The sequence below is a fragment of the Notolepis coatsorum genome (genome assembly GCF_963971535.1).
Source record: "Notolepis coatsorum genome assembly, chromosome: 2".
In the NCBI taxonomy this organism is placed as follows: Eukaryota; Metazoa; Chordata; class Actinopteri; order Aulopiformes; family Paralepididae; genus Notolepis; species Notolepis coatsorum.
The window spans coordinates 149,328,451-149,351,599 of record NC_140166.1 but is presented as its reverse complement, the minus strand read 5'-3'; the positions used below and the strand labels follow the sequence as shown (position 1 = coordinate 149,351,599).

Sequence of the window (23,149 nt, the reverse complement as noted above, 5' to 3'; positions counted from 1 at the left end):
AGAGACAGGAAGTGGCGAGGGTAGTGTGAGCCTCCCATGCGTTACACCTCGCCAATGAGAGTCCGCGTCTGCCGGAGGGAATACGTGATGCAAGGCTTCTATCCTCTCTACAACCAACCAGTGGGGGGCATAGTCTAGCAACGTTCAAGACAGGGGAGGGGAGAATTGGATACACGAAATTGGGATGGGAGAAAAATAGAAAATAAGGAGAAAAAGTGGATCAAAAAAAATATATGTATTTCAACTCATACACTGAGTGTACCCTCATTTACAACGACGACGAGCTTACAAAAACAAAGACTTTTAAATGCAGCGAGAGAAGGAAGAACCTTCAGCTTCAGAGTCAGTTGGAGAGCATTCCAGGTGTTGGAAGCATCAAAGGAAAAAGTCGTTTTTCCTAGTCATCATAATAATAATAACTGGACTTTTTGGAGAAGTCTTTATTCGGCATGCAGGCAGACACACATGCGATGGGCGGCACACACACAGGAACACATGCAATTAGTTGGGTCACCGATGCGATTGAGTCTCTGCACTTGACCCATCCCGTCGTCCTTCCCCCCAAGGGCAGCCGGGAGATAGTGAGGTACCGGGACCAATCCAAGTGCTCCTGTCCGTCTTCGTCAGGGACAGCGTTAGCGATCTGTTGTTGTGCATGTTTTTCAATTGGGTTTATCTTATCGGGGGGGAAACCCTTGCAAGAGAACATGCAAACTCCACACAAAAAGGCCCGGGAGATACCCCACCTGGGTACCTGGCAACGCGGAAACCTGGTCCCCAAGCGGGAATCGAACCCAGGACCTTCTGTGGACCTTCTGTGAGGCGACAGTGTTATCCACTACACCACCGTGCCGCCGTAGTTCAGAGCAAACTGGAGGAACCCTAAGAACCAGCCAGCCATTTGAACATGTAGAATAGCTTCCAAGATTCCATTCCAACAGTGTTGTGATGTAAGAGGGAAGCTTACCAGTAAGGGCTTTAAAAATAAACAAAGGCCAATGATAGTTACGCCTTTCAACCAGAGAAGGCCATCCAGCCTTTTCATAAAGGACACGTGGCGGGTATCGTATCTGTCACCAGTAATACATCTGAGGACAGAGTGATAGTCCAGAGGCTTAATATAACTCTGTATGATAGCATGTACAATAATGTTATATTATATATACAGTATTGTATATATTATATATATATATATATATTATTTTTTTTACCGTATATATATCTATTCACGTCTGCATATAATCCTTTTTACATATCTGTAGATACTATAGCTACTGTATATCTGTACATATCCCTTACCTACCCTTACTAGTTATGCTGCTGGCCAGTATGACTTACTACCATAGTGTCTTTATACCTGTAGCACTGTACATATTAATACTACAACTCTGTACATACATCTGATTAAAACTACACTTAGTAGTACTAATTTATATAATGTATACCCAGTTTAATCGTATTACTATTGCACTTTACTGTTACATTTGCTCTCTGATCGCTGTACTGTACTTGTGCCGTATGATGATGACAACACATTTGAATCTAATGGAATCTAAATCAAATGGACTGGCCTTGACCCTGTCCCTCCCTCCGTCCAGGTGTATGACGAAGACTGGGGGAAGAAGATCCAGAGCGAGAAGTTCCGTTGGCACAACTCCCAGTGGCTGGAGATGGTGGAGAACAGGGCGGTGGACGAGGCCGGGGAGCCCTTCCTGTTCGGGGACGACGGGGAGCCCTTCATCGGCAACGGAGACATACTGGACCGACAGGACCTGTTCTACAGCGCCGGTATGGACTGCTCTGTTTTAAATGTTCCTGTTTTGGGATTTCTCTGATTTCAAATTGTTTTCCTTTGGATTTATTAACCAAAATTATGTTTTTAACTAAATTTAATAACAGTACATCTGCAATGTTCAGTGCCAGTTCAGTTATGATTAAAAAATGTGTTTAATTCAGTTCAGTGTAGTTCAACTGCCAGTGCAGTGCAATAACTAAATAATAATTAAATAGTTAAACAATACAAAATAATAATTTGTTTAAAAGAAATCAGAAAAGAACTGTAAAATGTAATTTCCTTTAAAGAAATGTCCTTTAAAGGTTCATGCTTCTCCCTATCTCTGGCTGACATCACCATTGTGATACATGATGGTTAGGTGCGTTGTGTTTTCCTCAGTGAGGGATTCTCTTTTGTCGGTCAGCAGCGTTTTGTACTTGCTGAAGCTTCTCTCTGTATAATACTTTTTTTAGTTTAAATATCAACATTATCTGGCCATCCTCAGTAAATACTGGTCGGTCGGTCGGAGTCTGTAGGCGACGGAGAGATTTAACACAAACGGTTCCATATATATTAATGTTTCTCTGCATATTTTCACATCCCCAACAAAGTAGCCTACTGGGTCCGTTTTGATTGATTGATTTTATTTGACATTTAAAAAAATTCAAGAAAACATCAAGGATGAAACACAAAAAAGTCAAGACTTATTTCCATTGTGGTCCTTCGTCTCAGACAGATGAGCAATACAAAACATGACCACAAATAACAATAATGACAAACTACATAGACATGTCAAGACTGGGTCCGTTGTCTCGCTTGGTAGCTGTCATTTCTGCACATCACCGTTTTAAAGTCGTAGTGAAGATTGATTTATATGAAAAACCGATTTATGTATAATTTAAGCAAATTCAAAACCATTCCGCGATAATTCAGAATTTCGTGTTAATATCAAATTTAAAAAAATAATAAAATAAAATAAGTCGGAGAGAGCCTAATTGCTTTCGCCTTTCACACAAAATGAAGGAGTCCTCTCTCGCCACTCGCGTGATTTGGCTTGGCTTGACTTGAACCATAGTGTTTTTTTACGTGTGCCATCTGATGGAACAGCGTGTGGGGCAGATGATCAAATGATCATTTTCAGTATATTTAATTTACTACAGCCGCATAAGATGCTGGAAAAGCTTGAAAATGCACCTTGAAAATGCTTGAAAAGTGCTTGAATTTTGCTTTGGAAAATGTGTAAGAACCCTGAAGAATAAGATGGGGCTCTATGGAGAAACCATGACACTCCCCTGACTAAGAGGTAGTTTCAAACTAAAACGTCTGGATGTCATTTAGCCAATTCAGCATTGCTGCAAGTGTGAGTCTTTCACCTTTTACATATCGTTAGCCTCATACAGTAATTGTTCACGATTTTTGGAAAATAAGAAAAAACAAATTTTCCAGCAAATGTGTACGTTTAAATTATATTATATATATATATATATATTATATTTAGAAAATAAGTTCCACAATGTGTATCAACAAGTTTGCAAAAATACAAAAACACAACAATCATTGCGTAACAAAATATTTTGTGACTTTTCTTCCTCGTACATACATACATACATGTCATACACTAAGGCAGTTGTTATACTTGCCTAAGTCATGTGATCGCCATCTGTAACGTTAAAATGCACAAGTCAGGCGGTCAGGTGGCGTAGCAGAGATTGTGCTCGTCACCAATGCAAGAGGCTGCGGTCTCGACTCCCGGAGAGTCAGCATTGCCTTGGCTCGGGCTGATCGCTATACTAACTCGTTTGGCTGAGTTAGGGGGAGGGGAGCCGTGTGTGGGTCCTGGGCATTGTGGACAGCGACCCCTACAGTTCGGTCGGGGCGCCTGCTCAGCGAAGGTAGGATCTGGTGAGAGGTAGTGCGGCCTCCCACACGTTATACTCTCCCAGTGAGAATCTGCGCGGGCCAGGCTGGCTGCCGGCTGGCTGCACATGCGTCGGAGGAAAAGCATGTGACAGTCTCCGGCCCTCTCGGACCAACAGTATAGGGGAAAGTGCGCAACAACCAGGAAGGGGGTTTGGGAATTGGCATAACGACTAACAGTGGGATGGGAGAAAAATCTGAAAAAAGAAGGAGGGGGAAAAAGATAATAATAAAAAAAAAAAAAAATGCACAAGTCACACGAGTGAGTTGGACAGATGGGGATTCGTGAACGTAACAAGCGTTCTGATTGGCTGAGGACATAGGCACTACGCAGGGCGATGCAGCAGTGTGAGGAGAGAACAGTTAGGCAGGAAATCTCAAAAAAAAAATCTCAAAAGATTACTTAGGTGTGAGGCTAACGATATCTAGCTTTGGCAGGAATTGATTGTTTAGATCTCTCAGCATGGCTAACAAATGCAAATAATATTGTAGTCTGCCCCGTTGTTCTGACCAGGATTACGTTCCCTTCTGCCCCGGTGTTCCTGCGTCTGACGTATACTATACGGCGAAGGTAGATTACTTAGTAACAAAGTACAATACTAGACTGTGGTGATTAGTTTGTTCGCTACCCCCAAAAAAGATCACGGTTGAGTTTGAGTTTGGGGCTTCTTTCATCTTTACCGTCCCAGTGCCGTCCCTAAATCTGCTTTATACCATCCCAGACATGGGGCTTATCCTCCCCGGAGAGGCAGGGCGCCAGGGCCCAGTCTTTATGGGCTCGTTTCTCCCTGTTTTCACACATCGCCGTCAGGGGGGGGGGTTCTCTCTCCCGCGGAGCCACCACTTGGCCGTGATTTAGCTCGCTAAAGACAATATATATTCTTCATGAAAAGGTTCCGTAGTGCAGGTTTTTTTTTTAAGTCAGGAGATGAAACACCAGGAATAGCATGGAGAACGGATTGATTCCCGCTGGGTTAAGGTGACTAGCGGGGGGTCGCAGAGGAAGAGAGGAGGAGAGGTCTTAATGAAAAGGATGACAGGGTGGATGGAAGGCGAACGATGGAATGAGACAGGAAAAGAGGAGGGGAGGAGGTATGTACGGGGCGGGGGGGGGGGGGGGGTGGGGGCGTTCTCTTCACTGCAGAGGTAGGAGGTGTGATGAAAGAGGGGGATGAAGATGTAAAAACAACGGAGGAGGAGATGGTGAGAGGTACAGGTAGCAGGGAGGTTTTTCTTTTTTCTTTTATTTTTTTGAAGTTTCTCCTGAAAAACTTGAGCTGAAGATTCAATAAAGTATTTTCTGGATGTGGAAATGAGTACCGTGTTGTGATAGTGTTCAATAGTATTTATGCCAAATAACAAATCATATTTAAAACATATTTAAAATAGGTAAAAACATATTTAAAATAGGTAGATGGTAATATATAGGCAGGGTGTCATTTTAAAATATATATATTTCTTAAGTAACCTATTGTAAATCACGTTACAGGTATGTTGTACTCTAGTGTTACACACATTACCAACGTAAGGAAACCTATTATGGACACAAAATCCGGGCACTTAACAATTACAAATTAATATTTACTTGTTGTCTTATGTTAGTCGTTGTATCAATAGCTTGGTCAGTCAACCAAATGATGAAAACACTCTGTTCCTATTTTACATTTTTGGTAAAAAGAAGAAAAACTAAAAACACAATAAATAGACTATTGTTCCTTGTCTTCAGGACTCTATTGTGTTTCTCTGTCTGGAGTGTTTGGTGAATCTACGGTGTACCGGTGGCTATAATGTGCTCATGTTATGTCTATTCTATTCTACTATTTTATTGCACTGCACTATTGCACTATTTTACTCTGTCTATTTTATCTTACTCTTTTTATTTATTGTCTATTTAAAACTGAATCAAACCATAAACAAGGTGGCCTGTTGGGATGTTCGATCCTAATGTGAAAAACTGTTTGTTTGTTTGTTTGTTTGTTTGTTTGTTTGTTTATTTACACATATAAAAACAATTACATATATAATACAATATAATCCACAAGGGATGTGTAGGAGAATTTTATATGTCTGCACTTTATGTGCTCATTTTATGCCTGTCTTTTTTCTGCTGTGAAGCACTTTGAGCTGCAGTTTTCTGTATGAAAGGTGCTATACAAATAAAGTTTATTATTATTATTATTATTATTATTATTATTATTATTATTATTATTATTATTATTATTATTATTATTATTATTATTATTATTATTATTATTAATGTACCATGTTCTGTTGTGTCCAGATGGTGCCATCAGCCCAGAGTTCTACACAGACTTCCAGACGGAGACATGGGCAGGTAACACACACACACACACACACACACACACACACACACACACACACACACACACACACATACACACATACACACATACACACAAACACACAGACACACAGACACACAAACACACGCACGCACGCACACACATTTTAAACACTTTATTTGAATCCATGTGCATAGCAAGAAGATGCGGGGCCCTGTGCACATGATCTACAGTATCTCTGGGCCCCCCTCCCATCCACCACTCATACCCACGCACCTCCAGACAAGCTTTTTCATTCATTCAAGCCTTTTTTAACTCGAAAATCCATCGACGTCAAGCGTACAAGCATAATAATAAATACATGATAAATAGAATTAAAAAAAAATACAATAAACAATACAGTATATATTAATTAAGTGCATTCAAAACAAAATGTGTATCAATTAAAACAATTACAGATTATGATGGAATGGTGTGGTGGTTTTAAGGTGAGACGGTACCCCCTAATAGGCCAAATAAATATTTGAATATATATCACTATGAAAAGCGATAGGTTCCATTGGAAGTGACCGCTGCACAGGCGCACTTCTCCTGCTGTGTGACTCCACATTCCTGGCCAGGCCTGGCTGCCACAACCACTAAGAGCCAATGAGAAGCACCGCACTCGCGTATGCGCTTACTAATGTGTGTGTGTGTGTGTGTGTCTGTGAGTGTGTGTGCGTGTGCGTCTGTGTGCGTGTGTGTCTGTGTGAGTGTGTGTGCGTGTGTGTCTGTGTGCGTGTGTGTCTGTGTGCGTGTGTGTCTGTGCGCGTGTGTGCGTGCGCATGTGTGTGTGTGTGTGTGTGCGCATGTGTGTGTGTGTGTGTATGGGGAACGTTATATGGCTTTGAGGCCTGGGCCTGTCAGACGTGCAGGTTGCCTTTGTCCAGAGCTACACACTCAGTCAGTGAGGAAACACAAAACTGTGAGTGTTTACCTTCCAACTCTCTCTATCAGGTATCTCTCTCTCTCTCTCTTCTCTCTCTTCTCTCCTCTCTCTCTCTCTCTCTCTCTCTCTCTCTCTCTCTCTCTCTCTCTCTCTCTCTCTCTCCTCCCCCCTCTCTCTCTCTCTCTCTCTCTCTCTCTCTCTCCCCCCCTCTCTCTCCCCCCTCTCTCTCTCTCTCTCTCTCTCTCTCTCTCTCTCTCTCAGGTCTCTCAGCCATACAGTCAGTCAGCTAGTCAGTCAGTCAGACAGACAGCTAGTCAGCCATACAGTCAGTCAGTCAGTCAGTCGGTCACACAGTCAGTCAGTCAGTGTTATTCTGATTCACTATTGGCTGATCTGTGTTATTGAACCCAGCCCTGTGTCAACAGCCCCTCCGCTATCCCAGAAGGCACCACTCCACCCTCAACGGCAATAGTGCGGCTTTGAGAACAAACACGCTCTCGCGCTGCTGACCCCCGTTACTCTGCCTCTCTCTCTCTCTCTCTCTCTCTCTCTCTCTCTCTCTCTCTCTCTCTCTCTCTCTCTCTCTCTCTCTCTCTCTCTGTTATTAAACCAATACCGTTGAGATCAAGTCAAGGAATTAATAATAACCAATAAATGTTATCATTAAAGGGGAATATAATCCTCTGATTTGTTCCGTATCTCCTTGTCGACGGTCTCCGGTGATATCTGCCGGGACCGGATTTTGATATGCTGTTAAAATGATGAATAGCTGGGGGAAATGGAGAGTTTATTGTGGGTAATTTGTCTCATTTATTATCAAACATCTCCTTGCGTGCGATAAAGCTTGTGTGGACGTCCCCCCCCCCCCCCCCCCTCCCCGACAGGAATGTTTGGCTTGGCTGCTGTTGAGAGAGGCCGACTGTGTAGATAGCCGGACTATGAGCTGAATCCATGCCACAGTTATTTCAGCTTTTCAGAGCGGAGAGAGAGAGAGAGAGCGAGAGCAGAGAGAGAGTGAGAGAGAGAGAAAGAGAGAGCGAGAGAGAGAGGAACGCAGTGCAAGACTTTTTCCATTTTCTCTCTCTTTACTCTCTCTCTCTCTCCCTCGCTACAGCTCTGTCTCTCTCTCCCTCGCTACAGCTCAGTCTCTACCTCTCTCTCAGTCTCTCTCTCTGTCTCTCTCCCTCGCTGCAGCTCAGTCTCTCAGTCTCTCCCTCTCTCTCAGTCTCTCCCCCTCCCCCCCCCCCCCCCCCCCCCCTCGCTCCAGCTCTTTGTAACTGATATCTTTTAAATATACTGAGTGAGCAGGGGGAATTGGCCGTCTGTGAGCCTGTTTTAATTTGGCCGGTGTACTCCTGAGTGATCCGGGTTAACACAATAATCAAAGCCAGCTCCGCCGCTTATTTTAAACTACGTGTGAAACATGGTGTCAATGGGACCTTTTAAAAAAACGCAGACTTTAATACAATCACTGTTATTTTGTATAAATATCATAATGAACTTATTTTATATACTACCTGTATAAAATGTCTCGAGGCTCGAGGGTCAGTGGAGAGAGAGAGCGCCTGAGGCTCCGGGAGGGTTTCCCACAAGTCTTAGGACGGCGCCTCGCCGGTCAAAGGTACTCGTCACGCTGAAACGTCTGGGTTCTGCCACAGCCTGGGTTCCACCACAGCTTGGGTTCCACTGTAGCCTGGGTTCCACCACAGCTTGGGTTCCACTGTAGCCTGGGTTCCACTGTAGCCTGGGTTCCACTGTAGCCTGGGTTCCACCACAGCTTGGGTTCCACTGTAGCCTGGGTTCCACTGTAGCCTGGGTTCCACTGTAGCCTGGGTTCCACTGTAGCCTGGGTTCCACCACAGCCTGGGTTCATCTTTGACGGTGAATAACACCATGCTGACATGAGCTCATGCAGCACCTTCTTGAGATCCTGTGTACAAAAAATCTAACCAAATGAATAAAGGGCAGATGATTTACAGGAGGTTTTGTAGATACAGTACTGAATTTTGCCATCCGGACACATGCAATTTGAAATATGAATATAGAATATCAGGCCTATAAATGACCTTATTATGGCCAAACATCACACATCTATGGATCAAGCCAAATCTTCTCTTTCCAATGGCAGAGTTCAATCTGGATTTAGTATCACCAGTCGCCCCTGACAGGGCAGCAAAAACCATAAATGAAATCTCTTTTTCATAATATAAATTGCTCCGCCATTTTTTATCAGATTGCAATGCACTTTTTTTGTTAGACGTTCACAGAAAGGTAGAGAAATTAACTGCATTCTGTTTTATGGCAATAACGTTCAGGTTTGTTCCACCCGTGAGATAACCCGAAAATAACTAAAAAGCTTCACGTTGGAAGTGAGATGATTGACAAGGGCTGGCGTGAGCTGGGAAGTGTAGTTTTACTAAATTCGAAAGCCCTGGGTCTCTTCTATCAAAAGACTACACTCAAGTTAGGTTGCACCAAGTCCTTGCGTCAATATGCGCCTTTTTCCGACTCTATGCCCTGAGATTTCTATAAACTCATATTTCACTAATAACACTTCAAATCATTGGTAAACAAACGTAGTGCTGAAAATATACATGTCGACTGCTGTTTTGATAGGGTTAGGGTCTTTACTCTTGGCTACATTTGGGGAAAAAACTAGGGCTGTCAAAGTTAATGCTTTAACTTTGGAGATTAATTTAAATAATTTAAAGCATTAAAATAAATTAATCTAGATTAATCTATGGAGTGAAAAATCTTCAATCTTAGCGCCGCGGATATAAGAAAGAGGTCTAGCTGAGTCAATGTTGATGGTTTTGTTGAACATTTGTATTTCACAGGAGAGAAACTGTATTCAAAGAAAGCTATTAAAATAGTCTTTGAATCTAAATATACTTTCTTTGTGTTGATTTTACATTAATTCCATGATTTTACTCAAGTAAATATCTGTTACAAGCTTCGGTCTTAACACTTTGACTGCCCATCACGAGTTTTCTCGGGTTTACCCCCACTGGTTGAAGGCCCATCACGAGAATTAAATTAAAATTTTTTTTTTTTATTAGCGATCTGAAATCATATTTCATCAACCAAGTCTACCGTTGGAAAATCAACCACTCCAGGCGCTCAGATGTGGAAAAAAGCGCCCCCTATCGTCTCCCAGATGGTAATTCACCCTTTTGGATTGAACTCAATGAAAATGAATGAGAGAAAAAAACCCGGAATCCACGTTTTACTTCTCACTCATGCAACCGCCGTCGACCAGTTTCACTCTGGAGCTTCAGAGCAGCACGGATTATGTGTTTTTACACTATACTCGGTGGATCAATAAAATGATCGATTTTTTCGAATGGCGATCAGGAATTGGAATAATCCATTTGGATACCATCTGATCTCAGGTAAGGAATCTATGTCACCAGGCTTAGGATAATCAGATCCGTTTTCACGGAGATATAAGCTTTTATGTGATTACGTGATATGGCTGTTTGCCAATGCGCACCGTCAGTAACTAGGAGAATAGATTTTCAGCATGCGCACACATATACTATCAATAATCTAGCGTTTATTTTAAAACGATTCATAAATAGGCCGAAAAATGACAACGTTCTAGAATATTCCAGTAAAGGGCGATTATCATGGAATGTCTTATTTTTTCTGTGAAATCGAGTGTTTTTCAAAATGCTAGAAAACGGAAATGAAGCGATAAAAAAACAATCTGCTACGACAATATTGACTGGAAAATGAGTCTTTGATAAGCGACGGGCAGATTAGACACATAGCCATAATTTAAAACATAGATTAGGCGATATTAACGTTAACATTGAAGTGGTGCTGGGCATTCAAGGAGGTGAAAAGGAATTAAGCTTGGGCAGTGAAAGTGTTAAGTAGAAACATGCTATTTTTAATCTAGATTAATCTAGATTAATTACAGAAAATTGTGAGATTAATTAGTTACTTTTTTTTTTAATCTATTGACAGCACTAAAAAAACACAACATTAATGAATAAAAGAAGAAGAATATCCCTGGAGTGTATAAACATACTGTGTGTTCATTAGGATCCCAAATTCAAGCCAATAGATTGCTGACCTGCTTGATCACATGACTTTATTCATAACGTGTGGTTTGTTTGCCGGTTGGCAACGTGAAACCAAATGACGAGTGACACCAACCAATGAAAAGCTGCAACAATTCCATTTCTGATTCTGACCATTTCAAAGGAACTTAGATGTGAAAGTGCCCTCCGTGTTCCACGCGGGTCCCCGGGAGGTTTAGACGTGAAAGTGCCCTCTGTGTTCCGCGCGGGTCCCAGGGAGGTTTTAAAGTGCCCTCCGTGTTCCACGCGGGTCCCAGGGAGGTTTTAAAGTGCCCTCTGTGTTCCACGCAGGTTCCAGGGAGGTTTTAAAGTGCCCTCCGTGTTCCATGCAGGTCCCCGGGAGGTTTTAAAGTGCCCTCCATGTTCCATGCGGGTCCCAGGGAGGTTTTAAAGTGCCCTCCGTGTTCCACGCGGGTCCCAGCGAGGTTTTAAAGTGCCCTTGTGTTCCACGCGGGTCCCAGGGAGGTTTTAAAGTGCCCTCCGTGTTCCACGCGGGTCCCAGGGAGGTTTTAAAGTGCCCTCCGTGTTCCACGCGGGTCCCAGGGAGGTTTTAAAGTGCCCTCTGTGTTCCACGCGGGTCCCAGGGAGGTGACGTGAAAGTGCCCTCGTGTTCCATGCATTTACATTTTACATTACATTTAGTCATTTAGCTGACGCTTTTATCCAAAGCGACTTACATGTTCTGTATGACAAGCCATCAGGAAGGGCACAACTCTATCAGCTGAGCAACAATGTTCATCAAAGTGTTGAGTGCTACAGTGTAGGTTAGTTTATTAGGTGCATGACAGTACGTTAGTTAGGGTTAGATTTTTTTTTATTTATTTATTTTTATTCAGATAATGGTTGAAGAAGTGCGTCTTTAGTCGACGGCGAAAGATTGGACGTGTTTCGGCTGTCCTAACTGGGGTGGGTAGTTCATTCCACCATTGTGGGGCAAGGACTGAGAATAGGCGACTTCTCTTTGATGACCCTCCCGGAGCTTGGATAGGAGTAGGTCTGAGGTGGCCAGAAGATGCAGAGCGTAGGGGTCTTGAGGGTGTGTAGTTAGAGACCATTGACCGGAGGTAGGCGGGAGCGGTTCCCTTTGCCGCACGGTATGCTAGGTGGAGGGCCTTGAAGCGGATTCGTGCAGCAATGGGGAGCCAGTGCAGGTCCCTAAGAAGTGGGGTGACATGGGCCGACTTCGGTAGGTTTGAGATCAGGCGGGTTGCTGCGTTCTGAATGAGTTGAAGAGGCTTAGTGGCAGTGGCCGGGAGGCCAGCGAGCAGTGCGTTGCAGTAGTCGAGGCGGGAGATGACTGTTGATTGGACGAGGAATTGGGTGGCTTCTTTTGTCAGGAAGGGGTGGATCCTTCTGACGTTGCTCAGGAGGAATCGGCAGGTTCTGGTTGTCGCTGCGATGTGAGCAGAGAAGTTCAACTGGTTGTCGAGGACAACACCAAGGTTCTTGGCGGTTGGGGACACGGTCACAGCTGCATTCTCGACTGTGATGGAAAGGTCGGTCAGGGGGGAGGATTTGGCCGGCAGGTGGAGCAATTCTGTTTTGCTTAGGTTCAGTTTGAGGTGGTTGGTCGTCATCCAGGCGGAGATGTCGGACAGACAGGCCGAGATCCGCTCAGAGATGTGGATATCTGAGGGAGGGAAGGAGAGGAAGAGTTGAGTATCGTCGGCATAACAATGGTAGGAGAAGCCATGAGATGTGATAATGTTACCCAGTGATTTAGTGTAGAGGGAGAAGAGAAGGGGTCCTAAAACCGAGCCCTGGGGGACACCCGTCCGCAGGGGGCGGGTGGCCGACAGGGTCCCTCTCCATGACACTTGGTAGGAGTGGTCATTGAGGTATGATGACAGCCATGTCAGCGCAGAGCCAGCCACTCCCATTCCTGCGAGGGCCATGAGGAGGATCTGGTGGTTGACTGTGTCGAAGGCTGCAGATAGATCTAGGAGAATCAGGACAGAGGAGAGGCCTTTCGCTTTTGCTAAGTGAAGTGCCTCTGTGACCGCAATGAGGGCTGTCTCTGTGGAGTGATTAGGGTCTAGACTCTAGGAGGTCATTCTGTAAGAGATAAGCAGTAAGTTGGTTGGATACAGCACGTTCAAGTGTTTTAGAAAGGAAGGAGAGAAGAGAGACAGGACGGTAGTTGCCTATGACGGTAGGGTTCAGGGATGGTTTTTTTATGAGGGGCGTGACTCTGGCTTGTTTTAGGGAGGTGGGGACCACCCCAGAGTTGAGTGAGGAGTTGATGGTTGCAGTTAGGAATGGGAGGATGTCTGGTGCTATGGTCTGGAGTAGTGGGGAGGGTAGCCGGTCCAGCTGGCATGTAGTCGGACGGTTCAACTTTACCAGTGTCAGGGTCTCGGCTTCTGTAATGGGAGAGAAAGATGACAGAGTGAAGGATGAGGTTCTCGATTCAGCATTTGGAATGGGTGGGGGTTGGGAGAAGGAGCTGCGGATGTTCTCCACTTTTTCCTCAAAGAAGATCACAAAGTCTTCGGCAGAGAAAGATTAGGGAGGGGGGGGTGGGGGGGGAGTGAGGAGGGAGGACATGGTAGCATGCAGTTTGCGAAGATTCTTGGCAGAGGCCTCGATCCTATGGTGAAAGAAAGAAGCTTTGGCATTAGTAATGGTTTTGGAGAATGTGAACAAGAGGTTGTGATATGTGTCGATGTCAGCAGTGAGGCGTGACTTTCTATACTTCCTTTCAGCTGCTCTCAGGACCTGTCTTTGTTCTCTCACTGGATCTGTCAGCCATGGACTGGGTGGGGAACGGCGGGCAGGTTTCTCAACGAGGGAACAGAGCTTGTCGAAGGAGGTTGTAAGGGCTGAGAGGAGGGTGGAGGTTGCCATCTCTGTGGAGAGAGCAGAGAAGGTGTCACTCAAAGGTAGAGCGAATAGTATGTCAGAGGAGAGGGGGATAGGGAGGCCAGGTTGCGTCTGAGTGAGACGGTTTGAGTTGGGGTGAAGACCTTTCGGTTAAGCATGAGAGTTAGTGAGAAGGATATGAAGGAATGGTCAGATACATGTAGGGGAGTTACCGTGGTGTTAATTATGCTGGAGTTACGGGAAAATATGAGATCCAAGGAGTTGCCTGCTTTGTGGGTGGGAGGCATGGCAGTGGGAGTCAGGTCAAACGATTGTAGGAGGGAGACTACTATGACTGACTGAGATGAGTCAGGCAGGTTGAAGTCGCCCAATAGAAGGAGAGGGGTACCATCTTCCGGTAAGGAGCTTATAAGCATGTCCAGCTCATCTGTGAAGTGATCGAGCGGACCTGGAGGGCGGTAGAGTGTAACAATAGTGAGATTAAAAGGATTAGAGACAGATACTGCATGATATTCGAAAGAGGAGAGTGACAGTTCTGGGAGTGGTGTTAAGTTTGTAGCCCATGCAGGAGATGTCATGAGGCCAGTGCCTCCACCCCGTCTGGAAGGTCGAGGTGTGTGAGTGAAGTTATAGTTTGTAGATAATGCTGCAGGTGTTGATGAGTTATTGGGGGTTATCCAGGTCTCAGTTAGAGCCAGGAGCTGCAGATTTAGACTATGGGCGTAGGCAGTAATTAAGTCAGCTTTCTTGACTGCTGATTGACAATTCCATAAGCCTCCCCGTACTGTGACAGGTGTATTAGTGGCTGTAGGAGGGTAGGAGAGATTAGCCGGGTTGCTAGCAAACTGCCGTGGGTGGGTTGAATCTGTTCTGGAGGAGCAGATTGTGGATATAGGTATGAGACACATTGTGGTGTCAAGAGTGGCAGGGAGGAAGTAGAGAAATAGCAGAGTGGGAGGGAAAGGGAGATATTTTTTTAGAGTGGAGTGTAAGATAGGATTATGGTGTCCCTGGATTCCTAAGCGGATAACTCCTGGAAAACTCCTCTTTGTCCCTCTTCGTTTCTTGACACTTCGCTGATGCTAAGCCAGCAAGCCTTTAAATCCCTATCACTAATTAGTGTTGTCTAACACCGGGCCCTTAATGGGTCACTTAAGGAAACAAAATGGCCGCTTTAAACACGCCCCTTAATCAAGTCAGCTGGTCAGGTCAGCAATCAAGTCTCAGTTTAAAGATATTACTAAATTACTTAAAATGTCTTACCCTGATGCAGTGTAAGTCTCTCAGTGAATGTGCTGTCCTTCCACAACAGAATGTAGTACAGAGTGATTCCAGGAGAGGCTGAGGTTCTGCTTTTAAGCAGGTCCCAGGGAGGTTTTAAAGTGCCCTCCATGTTCCACGCGGGTCCCAGGGAGGTTTTAAAGTGCCCTCTGTGTTCCACACGGGTCCCAGGGAGGTTTAGACGTGAAAGTGCCCTCCGTGTTCCACGCGGGTCCCAGGGAGGTTTAGACGTGAAAGTGCCCTCCGTGTTCCATGTGGGTCCCAGGGAGGTTTTAAGACCGTATCACCGTAGACACCTGCGGCCCGTCACACCAGCTGTGTGCTGGGTTTGAATTTAGCCGAGCGGCGACGGAAATTATTACTAAGTTGTTGATTTACGCGTTATTAAAACTAAAGCGGTTGCACCACGGAGATAAGTGACAACGTAACTCAAGAGTAACAACTAAATAGTTAGTTACCCATGTCCCAGGGTAGTAGTGTAAATCATACAATGTCACAGAATTATACTCACCAAAACAGATTTTCTGCCACACAGCATAATAATTTATTTATTTATATGATATTTCAATATCGATCAAGCTCACTACGATGAGGCGGCAAGCTGATATGCACTGTAACCACGACGATGGAACTCTGTATTGTTGATTTTTGATCGGCCAGTCGCCTTGGTTACGACGTTACGTCCAAACTGTATTCGACCAATTTCAGTAGCCGATTTAGTTACAAACTAACTAGTGGTTACTTAGCCTCCAGTGTTGACTTTACACCCTGATTTACAAGAGTACAACATGGACAGACAGACAGGCAGGCAGGCGGACGGACGGACGGACAGACAGTGTGTGATTGGAGGAGCCTGAACTCTACAACACACAGACAAGTGAATCAATGAGTGCTTTGAGAGACTGTCAGGATGTGACAGGCAGGCAGAGGTGGGGAAGGGAGGGCAGACGGGGGGGGGCAGAGAGAGGGAGAGAGGAGTGGTGGGGAGAGAGGGGGAGCAGGGAGAGAGAGAGGAGAGGTAGGTAGAGGAGGAGCAGGGAGAGAGAGATGAGTGGTAGGGACAGGGTGAGAGGGGGAGCAGGGAGGGAGAGAGGAGTGGTGGGGAGAGAGGGGGAGCAGGGAGAGAGAGAGGAGAGGTAGGTAGAGGAGGAGCAGGGAGAGAGAGATGAGTGGTAGGGACAGGGTGAGAGGGGGAGCAGGGAGGGAGGGGGGAGAGAGGAGTGGCAGGGAGGGAGAGAGAGAGGAGTGGTAGGGAGATGGGGATAGAGGGGAAGAAATGATGGTAGGGAGGGTGCAGGTAGGGCGAGAGGAGGGGGGGGAGAGAGAGAGAGGAGTGGTAGGGAGAGGGGGGAGAGAGAGAGAGCAGTGGTAGGGAGAGGGGGAGAGAGAGAGAGAGAGAGGAGTGGTAGGGAGAGGGAGAGGGGGAGAGAGAGAGGAGTGGTAGGGAGAGGGGGGGAGAGAGAGGAGTGGTAGGGAGAGGGGGGGAGAGAGAGAGAGAGGAGAGGTAGGGAGAGGGGGAGAGAGAGAGGAGAGGAGTGGTAGGGAGAGGGGGGGAGAGAGGAGTGGTAGGGAGAGGGGGAGAGAGAGAGAGAGAGAGAGAGAGAGAGAGAGAGAGAGAGGAGAGGAGTGGTAGGGAGGGGGGGTGGTGTGTTGGTCGGCTGTAACCCGAGCAGTGACAGGAGACAGAGATCAAAGCGGCGGGCGGCATGGGGCCTGGAGGAGCCAGATGCAGGGAGCGAAGGGGTCACGCCACCAGGAGGAAAGGGCCTGATTCCCTTCCTGTTCACTGCAGAGGAACATGTCCCCACACCTCACCCTGCCCCCCTCCCCCTCCCGCGCCCACCTCCACCACCCTCTGGCTTCATTGGGGGGGCCCTCTGGGGCCAAACTGGGAACTGTGGGAACACTGGGGCCCTTTGTCTGAATGACCCCCCCCCCTGTCGGCGTGTCACAACACACATGGACAAACACGTAGCCCTAATGAGGTGAGGGGCAAGTTGATTTACATAGTTTCATAGTGAGTGATATTATCACAGACAACAACTTAGCCAGTTCTCACTCCTGCTAGACCAGAGTACTGGAGATGCAGTTCATTTACACCTCGGAGACACTGGAAAGGCCTCTAAAATGGATGCATTTCCAAGAGACTGTGAGCAAAACCAAGCAGTCCTTGTTCCTTTTTACAAATATTTTCAGGTCTCTTCCTGCAGTGGAGCCAGACTCCAGGGCCCTCATTCATCAACGTGTTCTACGCACAGATCTGTGCTTACCCTGTGCGTACGATCATTTCTAAGCAAAGAGTGGGATTCATCAATTTCGATTTGAACTTGACTCCGTGCTTACATCTACGCACAGGTCAGACCAGGCGTACCTGGCGCCCAGTGGTAGAATATATTATTACAACAAGGAAATGAGCTTCTGTGCATAATAACACTGGCATGTTCTGTACGAACCGTAGTTCATTATAGTTCATTGTAAAATAGCAACAGTAGTGTAATTATGGTCAAAACCCTATAAATAGCATTTGGAATAATAGATCTTTCTCTCAGAATGAATGCAGCATGGTTTATATAGCGTTATCGGAATATACGGGGTGTAGGCTACTGACTGACTGCGCTCCGCGTAGCTTGATTGATTGATTGATTGAAAAGTTTATTAACAGATTGCAGAATGGGTACAGTACAGTACAGCTCAGTACATACAATTGTTAATTGGGGATGCAGACCAACTTTCGTCTTGTTTACATCAGGGTCCCCCATTTTCAATTCATCATAAATCATAAAGCTCAACTCGTTATTATTTTGCGCAGACCGCAGAAACACGGGAACGTTTTGATTATATTTAAAAGGCTTTACGTTAAACGAAACAAGTGGAATTTCGAAGCTGTAAGCAGAATACAAGTCATATGAATATAGTGTTCTTCCCCCTTTTTACTGTATAAGAAAGAATAGAAAACGCATTGCAATGACACCAGATAGTGGACAGACTATGTATATGATGGGATTCAAGTTCGCGTTTTTGTTGATCATAGGCATGCTGTCAGAGTATGATATCAGAACATTTGTCGTCACAGATCATGTCCTAATAGAACATAGGCTATGGCATGGATCGTGATATTGTGTGGACTGTTATTATTACTGTCTGTACCGGTACCACCCATTGTGACAACCGCCTTGTGAGTCCCGCACACAAACATGATGGAATTCAAGTTCATGTATTGAAAGGCAGGCTACATCATACATGCAGTGAGATTCATTGCTACCCAATACTGACATCAAAATAGATTGTAGTATGCCTCTAGAAATCATATGCAGCAGGTAGAAAATTGACGGGAGATCCATCGCGATTTGGAATAAAATTGAGGAGAACTTTAATCCCTGGGTATTAATCAAACAACACGGGAAAAGGCAGTCATATTCCAGCGCGGTATTTATTAGTGTTTGCGCTGCCCAGGCAGCAATGGTTAATAGATATCATATCCGACATCACCGTAAGTGTACACGTCTGTCAGCCTGTCTCATGACACGCTTCCCTCGGCTTAGTCCATTTTTCCACATTTCATGGGTGTATTCCATTACCGTATATGGTTAATCGGGGCGTTTCTGGTATGCAAATACGTGAAAGTGTGCACGAGCCTCGGCGCAGAGCCAAGGTGGGATTCATCATGACAGGTGTGCGTAGAGCCTGCGTACGCACGTGTGATGAATCCCGACTTCCCTGTGCGTACACTGGTTCTACATTCCGTGCTTACGTGTGGAAATAGAACATGTTCTACGCACACATTGATGAATGAGGGCCCAGGTCTTCCTGCAGTGGAGCCAGACTCCAGGTCTTCCTGCATCACATTTCAGTACCAGAGGAGATTAGTGTGACAACCTGGGAACCTTTCTGTCCTCTAGTCCTGTGGTCAGTCACCTTTCTGTCCTCTAGTCCTGTGGTCAGTCACCTGTCTGTCCTCTAGTCCTGTGGTCAGTCACCTTTCTGTCCTCTAGTCCTGTGGTCAGTCACCTTTCTGTCCTCTAGTCCTGTGGTCAGTCACCTGTCTGTCCTCTAGTCCTGTGGTCAGTCACCTTTCTGTCCTCTAGTCCTGTGGTCAGCCACCTTTCTGTCCTCTAGTCCTGTGGTCAGTCACCTTTCTGTCCTCTAGTCCTGTGGTCAGCCACCTTTCTGTCCTCTAGTCCTGTGGTCAGTCACCTTTCTGTCCTCTAGTCCTGTGGTCAGTCACCTTTCTGTCCTCTAGTCCTGTGGTCAGTCACCTGTCTGTCCTCTAGTCCTGTGGTCAGTCACCTCTCTGTCCTCTAGTCCTGTGGTCAGCCACCTTTCTGTCCTCTAGTCCTGTGGTCAGTCACCTTTCTGTCCTCTAGTCCTGTGGTCAGCCACCTTTCTGTCCTCTAGTCCTGTGGTCAGTCACCTCTCTGTCCTCTAGTCCTGTGGGCAGTCACCTTTCTGTCCTCTAGTCCTGTGGTCAGTCACCTGTCTGTCCTCTAGTCCTGTGGTCAGTCACCTTTCTGTCCTCTAGTCCTGTGGTCAGTCACCTCTCTGTCCTCTAGTCCTGTGGTCAGCCACCTTTCTGTCCTCTAGTCCTGTGGTCAGTCACCTTTCTGTCCTCTAGTCCTGTGGTCAGTCACCTGTCTGTCCTCTAGTCCTGTGGTCAGTCACCTTTCTGTCCTCTAGTCCTGTGGTCAGTCACCTTTCTGTCCTCTAGTCCTGTGGTCAGTCACCTGTCTGTCCTCTAGTCCTGTGGTCAGTCACCTTTCTGTCCTCTAGTCCTGTGGTCAGCCACCTTTCTGTCCTCTAGTCCTGTGGTCAGTCACCTTTCTGTCCTCTAGTCCTGTGGTCAGCCACCTTTCTGTCCTCTAGTCCTGTGGTCAGTCACCTTTCTGTCCTCTAGTCCTGTGGTCAGTCACCTTTCTGTCCTCTAGTCCTGTGGTCAGTCACCTGTCTGTCCTCTAGTCCTGTGGTCAGTCACCTCTCTGTCCTCTAGTCCTGTGGTCAGCCACCTTTCTGTCCTCTAGTCCTGTGGTCAGTCACCTTTCTGTCCTCTAGTCCTGTGGTCAGCCACCTTTCTGTCCTCTAGTCCTGTGGTCAGTCACCTCTCTGTCCTCTAGTCCTGTGGGCAGTCACCTTTCTGTCCTCTAGTCCTGTGGTCAGTCACCTGTCTGTCCTCTAGTCCTGTGGTCAGTCACCTTTCTGTCCTCTAGTCCTGTGGTCAGTCACCTGTCTGTCCTCTAGTCCTGTGGTCAGTCACCTGTCTGTCCTCTAGTCCTGTGGTCAGTCACCTTTCTGTCCTCTAGTCCTGTGGTCAGTCACCTTTCTGTCCTCTAGTCCTGTGGTCAGTCACCTGTCTGTTCTCTAGTCCTGTGGTCAGTCACCTGTCTGTCCTCTAGTCCTGTGGTCAGCCACCTGTCTGTTCTCTAGTCCTGTGGTCAGTCACCTGTCTGTCCTCTAGTCCTGTGGTCAGTCACCTGTCTGTCCTCTAGTCCTCAAGTTCAAGTTCTTTAATAGTTGTCATACAGAAGTACAGAATACTTTCATACAAAATGCTTCTTACTGTTACGCTCCAGAGACTGTGCTAGACAAGATAGTATCAAATAACATAATAACATAATATAGCATGAATTTAGAAGAAGAAAATGAGGTCACAGTGTTCGGTATAGACATATGTACAGTGTTCTGAGTTACCATATAATATACAATACACAATACTATGCAGTGTACTAATGTACAGTACTATCTAGTGCAAAGCAGAAATGGGATGAGGTACAATTTTAGGTACAATTTACAGTAAGGTGTACGAGTTGTAGTGCAATCCTTCATCCATAAATATAAAGTGTGGGGAGTGGGTGCTACAGTGCGTTTGTTTAAAGTGGGTGTGTGCTATAAAGTGTGTGGAGTGGGTGCTACAGTGTGTTTGTTTAAAGTGGGTGTGTGCGTGTGGATGTGTGTGCTATGTGCGTTTGGTGGTTGTTGTTGTGTAGTGTTCATTCATTGTTCGTTTAGCAGCCTGATGGCCTGGGGATAGAAGCTACTTCTGAGTCTTTCTGTGCTCGCCTTGAGACTCCTGTATCGCTTGCCTGACCGCAGCAGTTCGAAGAGGCAGTTGTTCGGGTGACTGGAGTCTTTAATGATTCTCTTAGCCTTGCCCTTGCAACGCTTGTAGTAAATGTTCTGGAGGGTGGGGAGCCCCCCTCCAATTGTGCGTTCGGCTGAACGTGTCACTCTTTGTAGTCTGCTTTGGTCTTTTGCAGTGCTATTCCCAAACCAGGAGGTGATGTTGCCGGTCAAGATGCTCTCTATTGTACATGAGTAGAAGTTCTTAAGGATCTTCTGGCTGACTTGGAACTTCCTTAGGCGCCTGAGGAAGTAGAGGCGTTGTCGTGCCTTCTTCACCACACTGTTAATGTGTGTGGTCCATGTCAAGTCCTCGGATATGTAGGCTCCGAGGTACTTGAAGCTGTTGACTCTCTCAACCGGTGCCCCGTCGATGCTGAGGGGGCTGTAGTCCTTGACCCCCGACCTCCTGAAGTCCACAATCATCTCCTTTGTTTTGCTGACGTTCAGGGAGAGGCTGTTTTCCTGGCACCATCCCGCCAGGACCTTGACCTCTTCCAGGTAGGCCCTCTCGTCGTTGGCAGAGATCAGGCCCACCACCACTGTGTCGTCAGCAAATTTGACGATTGTATTGCTACTCCGCTGAGCCACACAGTCGTGTGTGTACAGGGAGTAGAGGAGGGGACTCAGAACACAGCCCTGGGGGGCCCCTATGTTGAGGGTGATGGATGAGGAGGTGCAGTTGCCTGCTCTCACCACCTGGGGTCTGCCAGTCAGGAAGTCCAAGACCCACTGGCAGAGGTCATAGCCCAAGCCCAGGTCCCTGAGCTTGGCTATGAGTATGGAGGGGACTATGGTATTGAATGCCGAGCTGTAGTCTATGAATAGCATTCTCACATAGTTCCCCTGCCTCTTGTCCAGGTGTGATGCTGCTGTGTGCAGCACATGGGATATGGCGTCCTCCGTGGACCTGTTGGGGCGGTATGCAAATTGCAGGGGGTCCATGTTGATGGGGAGGGAGGAGCAGATGTAGCCCTTTACTAGCTTCTCAAAGCACTTCATGGCTATGGAGGTGAGAGCTACAGGGCGGTAGTCGTTGAGGCAAGCAGGCTTGAATTTTTTGGGTACAGGGATAATAGTGGACTTCTTCAGGCAGGTGGGGATGACAGCCTGTTCTAAGGACAGGTTAAATATGTCAGTGAATACTGGGGCCAGTTGGTCGGCACAGACTTTTAGGACGCGGCCGGGGATGCCGTCCGGACCTGCTGCCTTCCTGATATTCACTTTTTTAAAGGTCCGCCTCACCTCATGCTCTGTTACCCTGAACACTGCGCCTCCATCAGCAGCCGACCCCCCCCCCCCCATTGCCGAGGCTTGTGAGCTGGTGTTGTTATTACCAGCATCAAACCTCGCATAGAAGGTATTGAGGTCGTTTGCTAAGGAGATGTCACTGTTCAGTTTGAGGGAGGCGCCTTTGTAGTCTGTCATCGTTTTGAGCCCCTGTGGTCAGTCACCTGTCTGTCCTCTAGTCCTGTGGTCAGTCACCTTTCTGTCCTCTAGTCCTGTGGTCAGTCACCTCTCTGTCCTCTAGTCCTGTGGTCAGTCACCTTTCTGTCCTCTAGTCCTGTGGTCAGTCACCTCTCTGTCCTCTAGTCCTGTGGTCAGTCACCTGTCTGTCCTCTAGTCCTGTGGTCAGTCACCTTTCTGTCCTCTAGTCCTGTGGTCAGTCACCTGTATGTCCTCTAGTCCTGTGGTCAGTCACCTTTCTGTCCTCTAGTCCTGTGGTCAGTCACCTTTCTGTCCTCTAGTCCTGTGGTCAGTCACCTCTCTGTCCTCTAGTCCTGTGGTCAGTCACCTTTCTGTCCTCTAGTCCTGTGGTCAGTCACCTGTCTGTCCTCTAGTCCTGTGGTCAGTCACCTGTCTGTCCTCTAGTCCTGTGGTCAGTCACCTCTCTGTCCTCTAGTCCTGTGGTCAGTCACCTGTC

At 46.5% G+C, this 23,149-nt stretch overlaps 1 protein-coding gene across 1 annotated transcript in view; it reads left to right on the top strand.

The window, feature by feature from the left end:
• The window catches only part of kifap3a (kinesin-associated protein 3a), a 111,478-nt gene that overhangs the window by 81,545 nt on the left and 6,784 nt on the right, over positions 1 to 23,149 (top strand). The window contains exons 16-17 of the mRNA XM_084308345.1: positions 1,599 to 1,788; positions 5,973 to 6,026. Coding sequence (XP_084164471.1) covers positions 1,599 to 1,788; positions 5,973 to 6,026 — 244 coding nt within the window. The remainder of the gene's footprint in view (positions 1 to 1,598; positions 1,789 to 5,972; positions 6,027 to 23,149) is intronic.